This window comes from Carcharhinus amblyrhynchos, chromosome 19 (genome assembly GCF_965287045.1).
Source record: "Carcharhinus amblyrhynchos chromosome 19, sCarAmb.v2.hapA, whole genome shotgun sequence".
In the NCBI taxonomy this organism is placed as follows: domain Eukaryota; kingdom Metazoa; phylum Chordata; class Chondrichthyes; order Carcharhiniformes; family Carcharhinidae; genus Carcharhinus; species Carcharhinus amblyrhynchos.
In genome coordinates this window covers 34,871,126-34,889,669 of record NC_137342.1, presented here as the reverse complement: position 1 = coordinate 34,889,669, position 18,544 = coordinate 34,871,126, and the positions used below count along the sequence as shown (strand labels likewise).

The window sequence follows — 18,544 nt, the reverse complement described above, 5'->3', positions numbered from 1 at the left end:
GTTGCCCCTAAAGGGATAATCACCACAAAGTATAATTCACAAACCTTAGCCACTTTCCAGTCCATGTCTAATTAACTTGCATAGTTAGGGTTCAGTGATACCCATCTGGCTGTGGTTAACTTGATCGGTTTATTGTCAGATTAGTGGGTGTTGCTTTAATGTAGCCACTAGCCCACTTATTTTAATTATGTTAAGACTTAGTCAAGTATTGTACACAGGGATTTGAGATGAACCAGCTCATTCAAAATACAAAGAGAGAGATTTTCAACTACCAGGCAGGCTATCGGGCAATAATGCCCATTTAACCCCTGTCACATGTTCTTTGTGGTTTAATGATGCCCATCTACCCTTTGTTCATTGTGGTGAAGTGATACTTCTTTACCCACTGTCACCATGTGGTGCAGTGACATCCACAGCTAAAGTCCATTTTCCTCCAACTCTCCAGTACTTTTGTTGTTTCCAATTAAGTTAAACCCAATGTGCCACGTCTCCTTCAATAATAGAATTTTAAATCAAATGAGCTAACTGTAATAATGTACCTGGAACTATAACAAAAGCAGAGGAATGTCTATGAAAACACTTTTTGTTCAAAAGTAATTCCTTACAAATTCAGTAAGGTTGTGTCCATTTTTCAAGTGCAAAAAACATCCAATATGATGGAGCACAGCCTGTGCATTATGTACCAGAAATGCTCCACCTATTGGTAAAGACAGAAAATAGGGCTTGTGCCTGAAATGGATGTTAGGCATTTAGCATATGCAAGTAAGCCATTGTCTATTTAACAAAAATAAATTCCTGGAGAAGATCCTGTGATGCAATACCAGTAAGTATTTGTTATTGAAATACAGCTGTTTACTTTTAAAATTTAAGATTCAATTCATGGGATGTGGGCATTGCTGGTTAAGCCAACATTTGTTGCCCATCCCTAATTGCCCTTGAGTAGATGGTCATGAGCTGCCTTCTTGAACTGCTGCAGACTATGTGGTATAAGTGCATTCATGGAGTTGTTAGGGAGGGACTTCCAGGATTTTGACCCAACTACAGTGCAGGAATGGTAATGTTTTCAAGGCAGAATGGTATGTTGCTTGGGGGGACTTCCCAGGTATGGTGTTCCCATGTTACTGCTCCCCTTGACCTTCTAGATGGTAATGGTAGTGAGTTCAGAATTTTCTGCCTAAGGAGTCCTGAGTTCCAACTTCCAATTGCAAAATCCAGACAAGTGCATTTTAATGTACCAATGTGACTTCTTTTGCAAAATCAGCCATTCTCTGTGTTCTGAGTAAAATTGATCAAGCTGAATTTTCGACCCATTTGGCCCGGTCAACTGGAAATTGGGAGGAGAATGCCTAAAATTGGCTTCACATTGAGTCCTTACAGCCATTCAAAGATTGGCACCATTGAGGTTTAAGAAGGAGAATTCTAATCCTTACCAAAACTTTTTAAAATTGTCAATCTTCAGTCATGTAGGCTTGCTTCACTTATGTTCAATTGGCCCAGTGCTAAGTAGGCTCTTTATTATAGGTCATTTTAGACAGAAACGAGTCATTAAAGCTAAACTGGATCTAGGAAGGAAATTAATTATTAAAAGCAGACATTCACACCACTATTATAGCCAGGTTCCACATGTGATGCAGTCTACATTGAATCCACAGCATTTAAACAAGCCATTCAGCTTTACTGATGTGTGTTCCTGTTTATACCCCATGAGTCCCTTTGGTCCCTTTATTTAACCCTGTCGGTCTACCTTTCTATTCTTTCTTCCTGATGGACTTATCTAACTTCCCCTAATTAAATTCATCAATGTTGCTCAGAAGGCGGCCATTTGACCCATTGAGTTCATGCCAGCTTACTCCTCTGCCCTTTTCCCATAACTCTGCAAATATTTTCCCTTCAGGAGCTTATCCAATTCCCTTTTAAAAGTCATAATTGAATCTGGCTCTGTTAGACTTTCAGACTTTCACTGTGTAAACAAAAAATGTTTTCTCATGTCAACTTTGGTTCTTTTGCCAACAACCATAAATCAGTGTCCTCAGGTTCACATATAAGGGAACAGTTTCTCCCTAGCTATTCTATCAACAACCCTCATGATTTTACATCTATCAAATCTCTCGACCTTGTCTTCTCTTGAGAAGAGACTCAGCTTCACTAGTTTATCTATTTAAATAAAGCTACTCATGCGTGGAATATTTCTCATAAATCTTCTCTGCTTTCTGCATCCTCTCTAAAGCCATTACATTCTTCCTTAGGTAAACTGTCCAGAATTGGTAGAACACTCCATTTGAGGTCCAACAAGTATTCTAACCTGTCTCAACTACACTGTTCACAATCTAACCAATCTTTGGGTAAACAAATTTCTCCTCAATTCACTAACAGATATATTGATGACTAAATTATCGTCACATCAGAGAATCCCAAAGTGTAAAAGAAGGCCATCTGGCCCATCAAGCCTGCACCAACAATAATCCCACCCAGGCCCCATCTCCATGACCCCGAGTATTTACCTTGCTAATCCTCCTGATACTTTGGGGAAATTTAGCATGGTCAATCAACCTAACCTGCGCATATTTCTGGCCTGCACGTTTGAGCTCCTTCACAGGGTGAAACATATCCAAATTTGCTAATGATACAAATTTAGGCAGAAAGGAAGCTGCGAGGAGGATGTGGAAAAGACTGCAAAGGGACATAGAGAATGATTAAGTGATTGGGTAACAAAATGGCAGATGGAATATAATGTAGGGAGGTATGAAATTCTCCACTTTGATAAGAAGAAATAGAAAAGTGAGATTCAGAAGGATTTGGGTGTCCTTGTACCCAAATCATAGAAAATTAAACTGCAAGTACCACAAGCAATTAGAGAGTCAATGGTATGGTAACTCTTATTGCAAGGGAATGTTGCTGTTACTATGTAGGACTTTGGTGAGACTACAATTAGATAAGACTTGGTCCATGTGATTTCCTGAACTTGTCCTGATTGCCAGAAGGGTCAGAGAGGAAGTTTACAAAGTATTTTTCTCTTACTGGCTCTGGGTTTTCGTTTTACTTCTGTCTCTCCCAGGCCATTACTTTGTTGTGGGTTGGTGGAGTTGGGGGAAGTTCCTCATCATGATTGTCTGACCAGCATTGTGTAGCATAGGCTTGATGAACCCACTGGTCCTTTAGATTTTATTTCTCTTCTCTCTTTACCTTTGTTTAGTCAGCTTAAGAAAGGAAAAGATAACAGCACCAGAACCCTTTTGTCCATATATTTTCTGCATACACAGGCAAGTTCAGGTCTGGGTACCTTACCACATTAGTATTTCGTTCTGCCGCAACTGTGCCGCTTTGTCTGTGTTGCCTGTGTCGACGCCTCAGATTACAAGTGAGCAGAGCAAATGCAGCAACAAGAAAGAGGAGTAATATACCAATGATTCCACTCAATAATCCTATTTCCTTAGAAGTGTACTTCCTGTTTTCTTTGGCAAGACCAGATGGAACTACAAAATAATAGGAGAAACAGACATTGGATCAAAAAGGTTGATAAAGGAAAATCTAATGGCTTGGGAGCAATGGTCATTCCTTAGGGAAGCATTTTTTTTTATTACTTGCAAGGGAAATAGCCTTTGGTGAACTTCTGTTTTTGAAGACCTCATTGTTCATAGGAGTAAATTTTGGATTTGACCCATTTTTGGGCTCAGCTGCAGCACCATGGAGACATCTAGCCAAATTGTTTCTTAGTTTTCAGCTTTAGGTAGTTCACCAACAAACATTCAGTTCATAATTGACAGTGAAAGATACATTACACACATGGTCTACTGTGAGTGATACCACAGAAGCCAGTGATCTGATGTTAAGCATCTGAAGTCTCTTGTGGTTTTTGGGTGTACATTATCAGGGTGGAGATGCTATGTATGCTATACACTGGATGCATACTGCATGTGTCTCTATGTTGGAGCATCATGCAGAACACTGCAAGCCTTGACATACACCCAGTGGCTGTTATTTCATTCAATATATACAGAAGCTGCTTTTCCCTATTAGAAACTCGAATGTTACTATTCCATATAATACATTTTTCTAGTTGATTGATTGAGTTGTCATACAGATCTAATTCTCGAAGTGTTATCAGATGCTCGTGATTCTTAATGATCTTGTTTAGGTTCTGATGAAGACACAGCACCTTCACTTTCTTCAGTACACTGAATCTTTTATTATCCCAGTTCTGCAGTGGTTGAGATCAACATCTTCCACTTCAGGATCTAAAATGATGGTGTCAAAATTTTATAGTTTACATAGGAGCTGCCATTTGCTATAATATATTATATAATATAATATTTGTTATATCATACACAAGGATTGCTATTCCCACTGTTATAAACAAGAGTTGTTATTCTCTAATATATTGAGAATCTGTTGTCCTGTATAAAATATATATGGAGGAGGCTGTTATTCCATCAGATAAGGTCTGTAAGTTTTAAGGCCTGGTAGTCATGGATTATCCATATAGGCAGTTGAGAAGTAGTATTCTAATAAGTAATAACAGTCATTGTAAATAATGTAGTTTATTACGTTTATTAAGTAATGACAGCTTAAAATAATCAGATAAGAAAAACATATGACTGGTGACATATGAGAGCAGTTTACTGATCCTGAAGAACACATGGACAGAAATCGCAGTGTGTGTTGATCTATTTACTGTGACAGTTGCCTTCTATTCAGTAGCCAAAGTATCAGGAAGATCTTCCCCATTCTTCCTCCGTCTTCCCCAGTCTCCTCCCATATGAAGAAGGCAGCTGTCTGATGAGGACTGTACCCTGTCTCTGAGCACCCATTGATATACTTTATCATGACCACACTCCAGGTGTTCTAGAGTCACTTCTTGCCTTGTCCATCACTTTAGCTTAAGGTCATCTTTCAGATTATGCTGAGGACCATTTGTTAGCCCTTACCAGACACTTGTACAGTTAAGAGGGTACTGCTCTGTTGACTTTGGAACATCAACATGGAAGCCTGAACCAGGAGACCCCAACATTTCTAGGGACTGTTTATGAAAAGGAAAACAATTTCTCTGCCTTCAAGAGTCAGATCTTCTAGAAGATGAGGAAAAGGAAATCCTGTATGAGACTATATTGACCTACTTAGTATTGCACATATTTGATGCTGCTATAATCCATGTTGTTGCAAGAAACAGCAAGGCCACATCATCTCCAGTACTAATAGCTAGGATCACAGTAGGAGCTCTGGTATGGACAACAATGGACTAATTCTCATGTGTATATTGAACAAAATAGCAGTCCTTGGGTGTATGTTGAGACTTCCAGTATTCTCGAAAGTGCTCCAACATAGAGACACATGCAGTATGCATCAGTCGTACAGCAGACATTGAGCCTCCACCCTGGTAATGTACACCCAAAGGCCACAAGAAATTTCAGGTGCTTAACATCAGTAGCATTTTTACAAATAATTCTATCAATGATTTAAAACGTACTAATTCTTACAGGACTGCTATTAGAATATAAAAGCATAAGAACTAGGAGCAGAAGTAGGCCATTTGGCCCCTCGAGCCTGCTTCACTATTCAATAAGATCATGGCTGATCTTTTCATGAACTCAATTCCACTTACTCGTCCACCCAGCATAACCCTTAATTCCTTTACTGTTCAAAAACCTATCTTTGCCTTAAAAACATTCAACGAGGTAACCTGAACTGCTTTACTGGGTGGGGAATTCCACAGATTCACAAACCTTTGGGTGAAGAAGTTCCTGCTCAACTCAGTCTGAAATCTGCTTCGCCTTATTTGGAGGCTACGTCTCCAGTTATGGTTTCACCCACTAATGGAAACTACCTCCTGGCTTCTAGCTTACATATTCCCTTCATAATCTTACATGCTTCTTTAAGATGCCCTCTCAATCTTCTAAATTCCAATGAGTATAGTCCCAGTCTGCTCAATCCCTCCTCATAAGCCAACTCTGGAATCAATCTGGTGAATCTCCTCTGCACCTTTATTTTAAGCTGTCATTATCCTTTCTCAAGTAAGGAGACCAAAATTGTACACAGTACTCCAGATGTAGCCTTGCCAGCACCTCATACAGCTGCACCATAACCTCCATGTTTTTAAACTCCATCCCTCTAGCAATGAAGGACAAAATTCCATTTACCTCTGTAATTACTTGCAAACCAGCTTTTTGTGATTCATACACAATACCCAGGTCCCTCTGCATGCCAGCATGATGCAATTTTTTACCATTTAAATAATAGTCCATTTTGTTATAATTCCTATCAAAATGTATTACCTCACATTTACCAACATTGTACTCTATCTGCCAGCCCCTCGCCCACTCACTTAAACTATTTATATCCCTTTTCAGCACATTTTGCTCTACTGCTCATCTTAGTGTCATCTGAAAACTTCAACAGACTACACTTGGTCCCCAACTCCAAATCATCTAAGCAAATTGTAAACAATTGCAGTCCCAACATTGATCCCTGGGACACACCACTAGTTACTGATCTCCAACCAGAAAAACACCCACTTATCCCCACTCTTTACTTTATATTAGTTAACCAATCCTCTATCTATGCTAATACATTTCTTGTAGCACTGTGCACCTTTATCTTGTGCAGCAGCTTTTTGTGCGGCACCTTGTGGAATGACTTCTGGAAATCCAGATACACCACATCCACCAGTTACCCGTTGTCCACCGTTATCATAATGTCTTCAAAGAATTCCACTAAATTAGTTAAACATGACCTGGATATATTCCATATAATTTATTTAGGAATTATCATTCCCTATATTATACACATGGGTTTCTACTCCCTGTTGTATTTACAGAGGCTGCTTTTCTCTTTGATATACAGATGAATTACTATTCCCAACAACATACTGAGGTGCTGTTATTCCCTATAATGTACTTAAGCTCTGCTGCTTTCTATAATGTATACAAGGTCTGCAATTCTCCATGATTTACAGAGGGCTGTTATTCCATACAATGTACAAAGTGGCTGTTATTTCTGATTTGCACAGGGGCTACCTTCTTCTTTAATACATAAAGGAGCTACTCTTCCCTACATAACACAAAGGGGTTGCAATTCACTGTATTATGCATGGATTGCTATTCCCTTTAATATACATAGACAGGGCTGCTATTCCCAATAACACTACAGAGATACTGCTATTACCCATAATGTAAACAAGTTCCCCTGTTCCCTATCATATTTGCAGTCGTTGTTCACAGGGATTATTATTCATGTAAAGTACACAAGGTCTGCTCTGGTACAATGTAACCCTTCAAGAGTCAGTACTTCCAAAAGATAAGGGAAGTCCTTTATGAAACTATGTTGACCTGCTTAGTGTTGCACATATTTGGTGCTGCTCTATCCTTCAGGCCATTTTGTTGCAAGAACCAGCAAGGCACATCATCTCCAGTACTACTGGCTAGCATCACAGTAGGAAGCTTTGGTATGGACCTGGAGCTCTCACAGCAACAATGGATTAATTCTCATTTATTCATGATTTCCTTTACAGCTTGTGACCAGCGGTGTGCCTCAGGGATCAGTGCTGGGTCCACTGTTATTTGTCATTTCTATAATTTGGATGAGAATATAGGGGGCATGGTTAGTAAGTTTGCAGATGACACCAAGATTGATGGCATAATGGACAGGGAACAAAGTTATCTCCGATTGCAATGGGATCTTGATCAATTGGGCCAGTGGGCTGACGAATGGCAGATGGAGTTTAATTTAGACAAATGCAAGGTGATGCATTTTGGTAGATTGAACCAGGGCAGGACTTACTCAGTTAATGGTAGGACGTTGGGGAGAATTACAGAACAAAGAGATCGAGGGGTACATGTTCATAACTCCTTGAAAGTGGAGTCACAGGTGGACAAAGTGGTGAAGAAAGCATTTGGTTTCATCAGCCAGAACATTGAATACAGGAGTTGGGACGTCTTGTTGAAGTTATACAAGATGTTGGTAAGGCCACACTTGGAATACTGTGTGCAATTCTGGTCACCCTATTTGTAGAAAGGATATTATTAAACTAGAGAGTGCAGAAAAGATTTACTAGGATGCCACCGGCATTTGATGGATTGAGTTATAAGGAGAGGCTGAATAGACTGGGACTTTTTTCTCTAGAGCGTAGGAGGCTGAGGGGTGACCTTATAGAGGTCTGTAAAAATGTCAAAAAATAGTCAATATCTTTTCCCAAAGGTAGGGGTGTCTAAAACTAGAGGGCATAGGATTAAGGTGAGAGGGGAGAGATACAAAAGTGTCCAGATGGGCAATTTTTTCACACAGAGGATGGTGAGTGTCTGGAACAAACTGCCAGAGATAATAGTAGAGGTGGATACAATTTTATCTTTTAAAAAGCATTTAGGTAGTTATATGGGTACAATGGGTGTAGAGGGATATGGGCCAAATGCAGACAATTGGGAATACCTTAAGGACTTTTAAAAAAAAAGGGTGGCATGGACAAGTTGGGCCGAAGGGTCTGTTTCCATGCTGTAAACTTCTATGACTCTAATAACTTGTTGTATGTATTGCCATCAATGGCAATGGTAATTCATGTGAGTTGATGAAAGATGACTGGCAAACAATCCCACCAGTTTCTCCACTTAGCGCATTGGAAGATTACTGGATGATATCAGATCACTGCCCTATTATGTTGGAGTTGCTTAATTAAAAAAAAGACTAAGGTCCATTTGCCTTCTAACAGCCTATTAGTCACCTGAGACAGCAATAACGGAGTTGTTGACTAATCATGAAAATCGATCTCTATCAAACAGTATGTAGCAGCCTTGGATGTGAGAAGAGGAAAAATCCCTCGCAGTGGAGAGCTTTCAGCACTATAGTTCCAAACTAGTATGTTCCTCCAGAACTTGCTAGTCACCACATTTCAAGACACAAGTCAGGAGTGTGATGGTGTACTTTCCAGGCTTTGGGATTTCATCTGATTTTGGATTATTACCAGGCTAACACTGCTTTGGTATAATCAGTGGTCTAGCAGAGATTTATATTTTTCTTGATAGGCCTACCAGGCTGACTTGAGTGTAGAATCTCAACGTTGACCCTGGTGCTGACCATGTCCCCTGATTCGTTGTCGGATCCAACAATCTGCACGAGTCAAAACCAAAGTTTAGTATCTGTTTTAAAATGAAATACGAAAAGAATTTGAGAGAATAATGGTGGAAATTCATTCCACTGGCAGTTAATCATGATATGAGAATCCAAACTCAGGACAGAAACTGGATGCATGATGAGGGAGAAGAGAAGGAACATTTCACTCAAAGGCCTCTTAGAACATGGGATCCATTTCTGTAAAGAACCACTAGGGGAAAGTCAGTCACAGTAATGATCGTGATTAGAGAGGCACTTGAAGTAAATATTAAAACAGGAAAGTAGTGATTAGTCTTTTCCTTGAACTGTTAGTAGCAGGATTGAAAGTGGATTGCTAGGTCACTTCAGAGAGCAGTTCAGAGTCAATGTTAGTGTGAGATTGCAGTCATGTATGTATGAGCAAAGCAGGGAACATTCGGGAAATAGCTAGGTTTTTATAACAAATCCAACAAATTTGTGAACAACTTTACAAATACTAGTTTCTTATTTCCAGATTTTTTTTGTAAACTGAGTTCAGATTCTCCAAACTGCCACAGTAGAAACTCATGTTCTCTGGATTGCTAGTCCACCCATCTGGAATACTTGTGCAACCATTTGCATTATTAGCCCAGGGATCCAGATTGCTCTAAGGCATGTGGACTATTGGTCTATCTAGCTAGATTCAAAGTCCTGGCATCTACTGCTAGTCCAACAATTGGATTACTGGTTCTGACATTTGGATTACTCATTCAGTATCACAATCATTACACTCTTATATGTCACAGCATGGGTTAGCCACAGAGCAAAATCTCACTTCACCTGAATCTATCTCCCACTCTAACCCCCTCCCCTGCCATCCTTCAATTTATTATCAGCAGCATGATCCCTTTAAGGGGACAATTCCTGAGGGCCATGTGATCAGGCTGGACCCTATGGAGTGTCGAGGTGGGAAGACGAGCTATTAGAGACGTATCCCAGCTTGGGGGGGGGATTCTCAGAGAGAATTCACGCATTGTTAGTTCTGCCCTTATTTGTAAATAATTATTTATTGTTGGCCATAAACCTTTTTATACTATGAGCCACATTGAGTTATAGAGTCATAGAAGTTTACAGCACGGAGACAGGCCCTTCAGCCCAACTTGTCCATGCCAATCTCTTTTTTTAACAACCCAATTGCCTGCGTTTGACCCATATTCCTCTATACCCATCTTACCCATGTAACTGTTGAAACACTTTTTAAAGACAAAATTGTACCCACTTCTACTAATACCTCTGGAAGCTTGTTCCAGACACTCACAACCCTGTGTGTGAAAAAACTGCCCCTCTGGACCCTTTTGCAGATCTCCCCTATCACCTTAAATCTATGCCCTCTAGTTTTAGACTCCTCTACCTTTGGGAAAAGATATTGACTAGCTGATCTATGCCCCTCATTATTTTATAGACCTCTATAAGATCACATCTAAGCATTCTATGCTCCAGAGAAAAAAGTCCCAGTCTCCCCAGCCTCTGCTTATAACTCAAACCATCAAGTCCCAATAGCATCCTGGTAAATCTTTTCTGCACTCTTTTTCTAGTTTAATAATATCCTTTCTATAATAGGGTGGCCAGAACTGTACATAGTATTCCAAGTGTGGTCTTACCAATGTCTTGCACAACTTCAACAAGACATCCCAACTCTTGCATTCAGTGTTCTGACTGATGAAACCAAGCATGTCAAATGCCTTCTTCGCCACTCTGTCCACCTGTGACTCCACTTTCAAGGAGTTATGAACCTGTACGCCTAGATCTCTTTGCTTCATAACTCTCCCCAACATCCTGCCATTAACTGAATAAGTCCTGCCCTGGTTCAATCTACCAAAATGCATCACCTTGCATTTATCTAAATTAAGCTCTATTTGCCATTCATCAGCCCACTGGCCCAATTGATCAAGATCCTGTTGCAATCCTAGATAACCTTCACCGTTTACTATGCCACCAATCTTAATGTCATTTGCAAACTTATTAACCATGCCTCCTAAATTCTCATCTAAATCATGAATATAAATGATAAATAATAATGGAACCAGCATCGAAATTAGAAAGAGTATCCAGTCTAAGGAAGAACCATACAGATTGGCCAAGAAAAATAATAGGCCTGAGGATTGGGAGCAGTTTTAAATTCAGTAAAGAAGGACCAAGGGATTGATTAATAAGGAAAAAATACAGTACCAAAATAAGCTTGCAGGGAACATAAAGACTGACACTAAGAGTTTCTATAGATATGTGAAAAGAAGGAGGTTGAAGACAAATGTAGGTCCCTACAGACAGAAACAGGGGAATGGATAATAGGGGACAAAGATATGGCTGAGCAATTGAATACATATTTTGGTTCTGTTTTCATAACAGAGGACACAAATTAGATGCCAGAAATGTTGGAGAATGCCAGATTTAGTGAGAGGGAAGAACTGAGGGAGATCAATATTAGTAGAGAAATGATGCTGGGAAAGTTGATGGGATTGAAGGCGGATAAATCCCCTGGCCTGATAATTTACATCAGAGTACTTAAGGAAGTGGCTGTAAAAATAGTGGATGCATTGGTGGTTATCTTCCAGGATCCTATAGACTCTGGAACAATCTCTGCAGATTGCAGGGTAGCGAATGTCACTCCAATATTCAAAAAGGGAGGTAGAGAGAAAACAGGGAGTTATAGACCAGTAAGTTTAACAGCGATAGTGGGAAAATTCTCGAATCCATTATCAAGGACTTTATCGCAGACCATTTAGAAAGCAGTGGCAGGATCAGAAACAGAGTCAGCATGATTTATGAAGGGGAAATCGTGCTTGACAAATCTGTTGGAATTCTTTGAGGATGTAACTAGTAGAGTCAACAAGGAGGAACCAGTACATGTGGTATATTTGGACAATCAGAAAGCATTTGACGAAGTCCCGCACAAGAGATTATGGTGCAAGATTAAAGGGCATGGGATTGGAGGAAGTGTATTGCGATGGATAGAAAACTGGTTGGCAGTGAAGAAACAAAGAGTAGGAATTAATGGGTGCTTTTCAAATTGGCAGATAGTAACCAGCAGGGTGCCACAGGGATTGGTGCTGGGACCCCAGCTATTCACAATATATATTAACGATTTGGACGAGGGAACAAAATGTAACATCTTAAATTTGCAGATGATACCAAGTTGGGTGGGAGGGTGATGAGGATGCAAAGATCCTTCTGAATGACCTGGACAGGTTGGGTGAATGAGCTAATCAATGGCAGATGCAGTATAATTTGGATAAGCGTGAGGTTATTCACTTTGGAAGCAAAAACAAGAAGGCAGATTACTACCTGAATGGCTGTAAATTGGGAGAGGGGAGTGTGCAGTGGGACCTGGGTTTCCTTGTGCACCGGTCACAGAAGGTAAGCATACAGGTGCAGTAGGCAGTAAAGAAGGCAAATGACATGTTGGCCTTCTTTGCGAGAGGTTTCGAGTACAGGAGCAGGGATGTGTTGTTGCAACTATACAGGGCTTTGGTGAGGCCACACCTAGAGTATCGTGTGCAGTTTTGGTTTCCTTTTCTGAGGAAGGATGTACTTGCTCTCGGGACTATGCAGTGAAGGTTTACCAGGTTGATTCCGGTGGTGGCGGGTCTGACGTAAGAGAAGAGATTGACTAGGTTGGAATCGATTTCACTGAAGTTCAGATGAATGAGAGGTGATCTTATAGAGACTTATAAAATTCTAACAGGTTTAGACAGGATATATGCAGGGAGGATATTCCCGATGGTGGCGGAGTCCAGTCACAATCTGGGGTCACAGTCTGAGGATTCGGGGTAGACCATTTAACACGGAAATGAGGAGACATTTCTTCACCCAAAGAGTGGTGAGCCTGTGGAATTCATTACCACAGGAGGTAGTTGATGCCAAAACATTGAATGCATTCAAGAGGCGGCTGAATGTAACAGGAAAATGGGATCAAAAGTTATGTGGAAAAAGCAGAATTAGGCTATTGAGTTGGATAATCAGCCATGGATTGTAATGAATGGTGGAGCAGGCTCGAAGGGCCAAATGTCTTCTCCTGCTCCTATCTTCTGTGTTTTTATATTTCTATGATCCCCAAGGCACACTGCTGGTCACAAGCCTCCAGTTTGAAAAACACCCCTCCACAGCCACCCTCTGTCTTCTGTCATTAAACCAATTTTGTATCCATTTGGCTACCTCACCCTGGATCCCGTGAGATTTAACATTATGCAACAACCTACCATGGGGTACCTTGTCAAAGGCCTCACTAAAGTCCATGTAGTCAACATCAACTGCACTGCCCTCATCTACCTTCTTGGTTACCCCCTCAAAAACTCAGTCAAATTTGTGAGATATGATTTTCCATTCACAAAGCTATGCTGACTGTCCATAAGCATCTCTAAATGCCCATAGATGCTGTGTCTCAGAATACCTTCTAATAACCTACCCACTGTGGATGTGAGGCTCACTGGCCTGTAGTTCCCCAGCTTTTCCCTGCGGCTCTTTTTAAAAAAAGGCACAGCATTTGCCACCCTCCAATCTTCAAGAACCTCACCTGTGGCTGTCAATGATTCAGATATCTCTTCTAGAGGACCCACAATTTCCTCCCTAGCCTCTCACAATGTCTTGGAATACATTTCATCAGGTCCCAGGAATTTATCTACCTTGATGCGCTTTAAGACTTCCAGCAGCACCTCTTCTGTAATATCTACACTCCTCAAGACATTACTATTTGTTTCCCCAGGTTCCCTAACATCCGTGTTTTTCTCAATAGTAAATACTGATGAGAAATATTTATTTAGGATCTCACCCGTCTCTTGTGGATCCACACATAGATGACCTTGTTGATCCTTAACAGGTCCTACTCTCTCTCTAGTTACTCTTTTGCTCTCCTTTGCCTAATCTGCCAAAGTAATCTCTGTCCCCTTCTTGCCCTCCTGATTTCTCTTTTAACTCTACTCCTACACCCTCTATACTCTTCAAGGGACCCACTTGATCCCAGCTGCATATGTATGTCATGTGCCTCCTTCTTCTTCTTGACCAGGGCCTCAATATCCTGAGTCATCCAGAGTTCCCTACTTTCAGCCTCAAGTTGTCCTTGACTTATTACAGCCACGTTGCACCCTTACCTGTAGCATGTATTTTTCATGTGCACGCAGCCGATCAGTTCGAGCAAGTAGGAGCCCTTCCTGTGTAACCTGGAATAGCTGTGTGTGATTGGACTGGTGTTTCAGGGTGTAGATAAGGTTTGGATTTCTGCCCTGGGCAACAGAAGGGAAATTTACATTAATTTAAAACACTTGAACTTTCCCACTGTTGCCAATACACCCATTCCATTGCATCCCATGATCGATTCTTTTAGTCTGAGAGGGGCTATATCCTGACCTGTGGACTTGGCCACTGTCCTGATGAAATGATGGATCTTAGGTGAAGTATTTTGTCATTAGAATGTATCAGGGTGATAGGTCCATGACGAAGTATTGAAACATCACAACAATTTAGAAAGGCAGAATTATAAGTCCACAAGTATTTTGGCAGGATGGTGGAATGACGAATAAAAGCAAAATACTGCAAATGCTGGAATCCGAAACAAGAAGAGAAGATGCTGAAAAATCTCAGCAGGTCTGACAGCCTCTGTGAGGAGAGAATAGAGCCAATGTTTCAAAGCTAGATGACCCTTGTCAGAGCACTGCTGTGATTTTATTACAGGGCAAGGCAAACAGACAGGCCCGAACCCTATGTCATGCAGAATGGGGATCAAATCCCACATTGTGGGGTGTTGCTCTGAACTATATGGTACCTGTTTAGCCAATTGAGCTAACCACTTCTGTATGTATCCCAGTACATCATTTTATCATTTAAAATACATTTGGATCAGTGAACATTTGGATTCAGAGATTTGAATGCAAGAAAGCATAAGCTAACTCTATTTAACCCTTCGTTAACCCATTCTGGTGAACTTGCTCTGTATTCCCCTTCCTCCTCTTACAAATACAACATATTTTCCTGAGCTGCATGTTCAAAAGTGAACATTGTATTTCTTAAAAAGTGGGCAAGTTGTACAGAAATGGAAGGAGAATGCAATTAAGTGGATAATTCTTTGAAAGAGCTAGAATGGGTGTAATGGGTCAAAGGGCTTCCTGGTGTGATTCCTTGATTCTGTGAGATGGGGTCTGATCAAGACTCTGTACAAGCTCTGGTTTCCTTCCACAGTCCAAAGATGTGCGGTTTGATTGGCCATGCTCAATTGCCCCTTAATGTCAGGGAAAGTAGTAGGGTAAATAAGTGAGGTTACGGGGATAAAGCCTGGGTGGGATTGTCGTTGGTGCAGGCTCGATGGGTTGAATGGCTTGCTTCTGCACTGTAGGGATTCTATGATCCAAGATTCCCTCTCTTTATATTGAGATAAATGTTCAGCTAACGACTGGAAGAAATCCCCTGCCTTTTTGTTCGAGTAGAGCCTCAGGTTGTTCACAATGACCCTAGCAATTAGAGGACACCTTGGTTTAACGTCTCATTGTCACTCCCAACGGTCGAAAAGCAGAGATATGGGGTACAAAATATGAAAATAAGCGTATCATTTAACTCACATTTTTGAAATCTTGGTCCACTGCTTTCACCAATAAGGGTTTATTGCCATAAGTGACTACTAGGGCAAGGGGGTTTGTTTGCTCTTGAACAAATCCCTTATACTCGATCTTGTTGAACTGTGGCCGATGGCGATTCTGGGCAAAGACGTGAATCAGCACCTTGGTGACTGTGTATTTACTGGGGTCATCCACTTGGGAAGCCTTGAGAGAAAGACATCAGAGTAATTCAATTGTGTAGGCCCTGGTGTCACACACACACAGACACAATCACTCTTATTATTTCATGCCTGCACTTCACTTTAAAATATTAAACACATTAATATACATTTCCTGGTGTGCAATGGGTCATACAAACCAGGAGATTCCAGGCTTGATCCCTGGACTTGGTCTGCTGATTTTTAGACAGAATTTTCAACACATGAATAGACCATTTAAGCAACTGGTTCATTTTGGTGTTTATGTTCCAAGTGAACCTCCTCTTACTTCATTGCACACTAACATCCTTCTATTCCATTTTCCTTCATTATCCAACTTCCCTTCTGTTGAATCTATGCTATTCACCTCAAAATTCCAAGTTACACATTCTGAGTAAAGAAGTTTCTCCTAAGTTATCCAATGAATTTATTATTGACCATTTTACATTCATGATCCCTAGTTTTGGATTTCATAACAAAAGGAAATATCTATTCTATCCCTATCTATAAACATATTTATAATTGTAATGACCTCTAACAAGTCACTCCTTAGACTTCTCTTCACTAGAGACAAGGATCTCCAGGCTGTTCAAGCCATCCTGATAATTTTACATCTTTCAGTTCAATATGATCCATTTCGGTCTTTTTTTTATCATTTGGATACCAGAACTGTGCACAGCTCCCTAAATGTGGCCTAAACAAAGTTTGATAATGGTTTAACATAGCTTCTCTGCTTTTCAAAGTGAGAAATCTTAGCCAAAGTAATGGTCGGGGCGTCCAGTGGTAAAGAAAATTCAGCCAGACTTCCTGTCTGTGATTGCGAGCGAGTAACTTCTGAGATACATTTGTAGATCTCGGGACAGATCAACCTTGAGTACATTGTAACTTCTGCTGCAATAACTTCCAATGATCATTATCTAATTCACAATGGAAGAAGAATTAGTTGAGTAATTACAAGAAGGCCATTCGTGCCCATGGCATCAAACACACATAGCCTTAAGGAAGAAGGGAGGGCAAGAGGTTAGTGACCTATCCTGAATCATTGCCCTCTACTCTGATCCATTCCCTGACAGTACAGCTGAAGGAAAGTGTTATCCTTAGCAGGGTCTGGTCAGTATCTGAGTCTTGGATAATTGCAAAATAACCCGTTCACTCATTGTCACACCAATTGTTTTTAAAAACTGAATCGTGTTTGATTGTTTATTCCTTACCATGACTGTCAGAGAGAACGAGGGAGTTTGCACATAGCTCCGGATTGGCCATCTCATCATTAATGCTCCAGTAACATTACTGATTTCAAACCTGCCATTATCACTACCTGCAGAGGAGAAACACCAGTGACAAACAGCACATTGCGGTTCTCCCACTGACCACCCAACCCAGCTCTCCCACTTACCCTAATCACCCCACCTCACTCACTCTCCCTGTTACACCCCCACCCTCAGTATAAAGTTTTCAGTTATAAAACCGTCTGCTAACAACCGCATCCTCAGGACTATCATGTAGTGGGATTTTCTTTTTTAGCTATTTTACTTCAAGCTAAGAAGTGGCCATTTGAACAGAATTGTCTTTCAGAGATCAGACCTTCAAGGATTGAGTATGTAACTGGTGTATGAAGTCCCATGTCTCCATCCTCTGCTAATATGGGGCCTGGGGATAGTTGCAGAGCACGATACTGTAATACAGAAAAAAAAACTGATATCAGCAAAAACTGGAAATTCCTCCAGACTTTTTCACAAAACAATTGAAGCCAGTCAGTGCTGGAGAATAGAACATGCCCCCTTTTCACAAACTCAGTGTTAGGTCAACCAGAGGATGAGTTTAACCAACAGAAAAACTACCTCTGTAATATCTCAACTTGAAGCCTTAACCGCAATCTTGCAAGGGCACCTCCTCTTGCACCAATGTAACATAATATAGCTCTCTCGCCGGAATTTTATTGCCCCACCCACCACTGGAATTGGAGCGGGCAAGGGACGGATGATGGGAAGGTCTGTTGATCTAGGGCAGGATTTTGTGTGTTTGGGACAAGTAAGCCTATAAAAGCCTGTCCTCTGAGTTAATTGTAAGATGAATTAAAATGAAAGAAAGGTTTGTATTTATATAGAACCATTCACAACTCAGGACATTCTAATTTGCTTTACAGTGTATTAAGTGTAGACACTATGGTAATGAAGGAACTAGGGTAGCCAATCTATGCACAGCAAGCTCCCAGAAAAACAATGTGATTATGACCAGGTAATCTGTTTCAACTAATGTTATTGAGGAATAAATATTGGCCAGGACTCTGGGGATAACTGCCCTGCTCTTCTTGGAAATGGAACAATGGGATCTTTGATGACCACTTGAAAGAGCAGACAGGGTATCGGTTTAAGGTCTCATTGGGAAGACACTTACCTTTGATAATGCATCACTACCACAGTACTGAATTGATTCAGCCTGATTTTTGTGCAGATATCTATAGAACGAGACTTAAGTCCACAACGTCCTGTATTACTACTTGGAGAATAAGAATTTAAATGGGCAAGACGTGCAAAGAGATTGAGAGTACAAATGGTATCAATATAGATTAATAAGGTCATAGAACAGCACTTCCCAAACTATTTTCCAGTAGAGCCCCATTTTAACACATCACAGTCCCAGACGCCAAGAATAACTTAGTGATGTCCAGCACATAATTAGTAAAGTTGA

At 40.6% G+C, this 18,544-nt stretch overlaps 1 protein-coding gene across 2 annotated transcripts in view; it reads right to left on the bottom strand.

Annotated features, from left to right (window-relative positions):
* The window catches only part of cdhr5-rs (cadherin-related family member 5, related sequence), a 48,832-nt gene that overhangs the window by 6,504 nt on the left and 23,784 nt on the right, over window positions 1-18,544 (bottom strand). For both annotated transcript variants that reach the window (XM_080207567.1, XM_080207569.1), the window contains exons 9-14: window positions 17,438-17,528; window positions 17,065-17,171; window positions 15,660-15,860; window positions 14,199-14,330; window positions 9,015-9,093; window positions 3,286-3,473 (exon numbers count right to left, since the gene is read on the bottom strand). In XM_080207567.1, coding sequence (XP_080063693.1) covers window positions 3,286-3,473; window positions 9,015-9,093; window positions 14,199-14,330; window positions 15,660-15,860; window positions 17,065-17,171; window positions 17,438-17,528 — 798 coding nt within the window. The remainder of the gene's footprint in view (window positions 1-3,285; window positions 3,474-9,014; window positions 9,094-14,198; window positions 14,331-15,659; window positions 15,861-17,064; window positions 17,172-17,437; window positions 17,529-18,544) is intronic.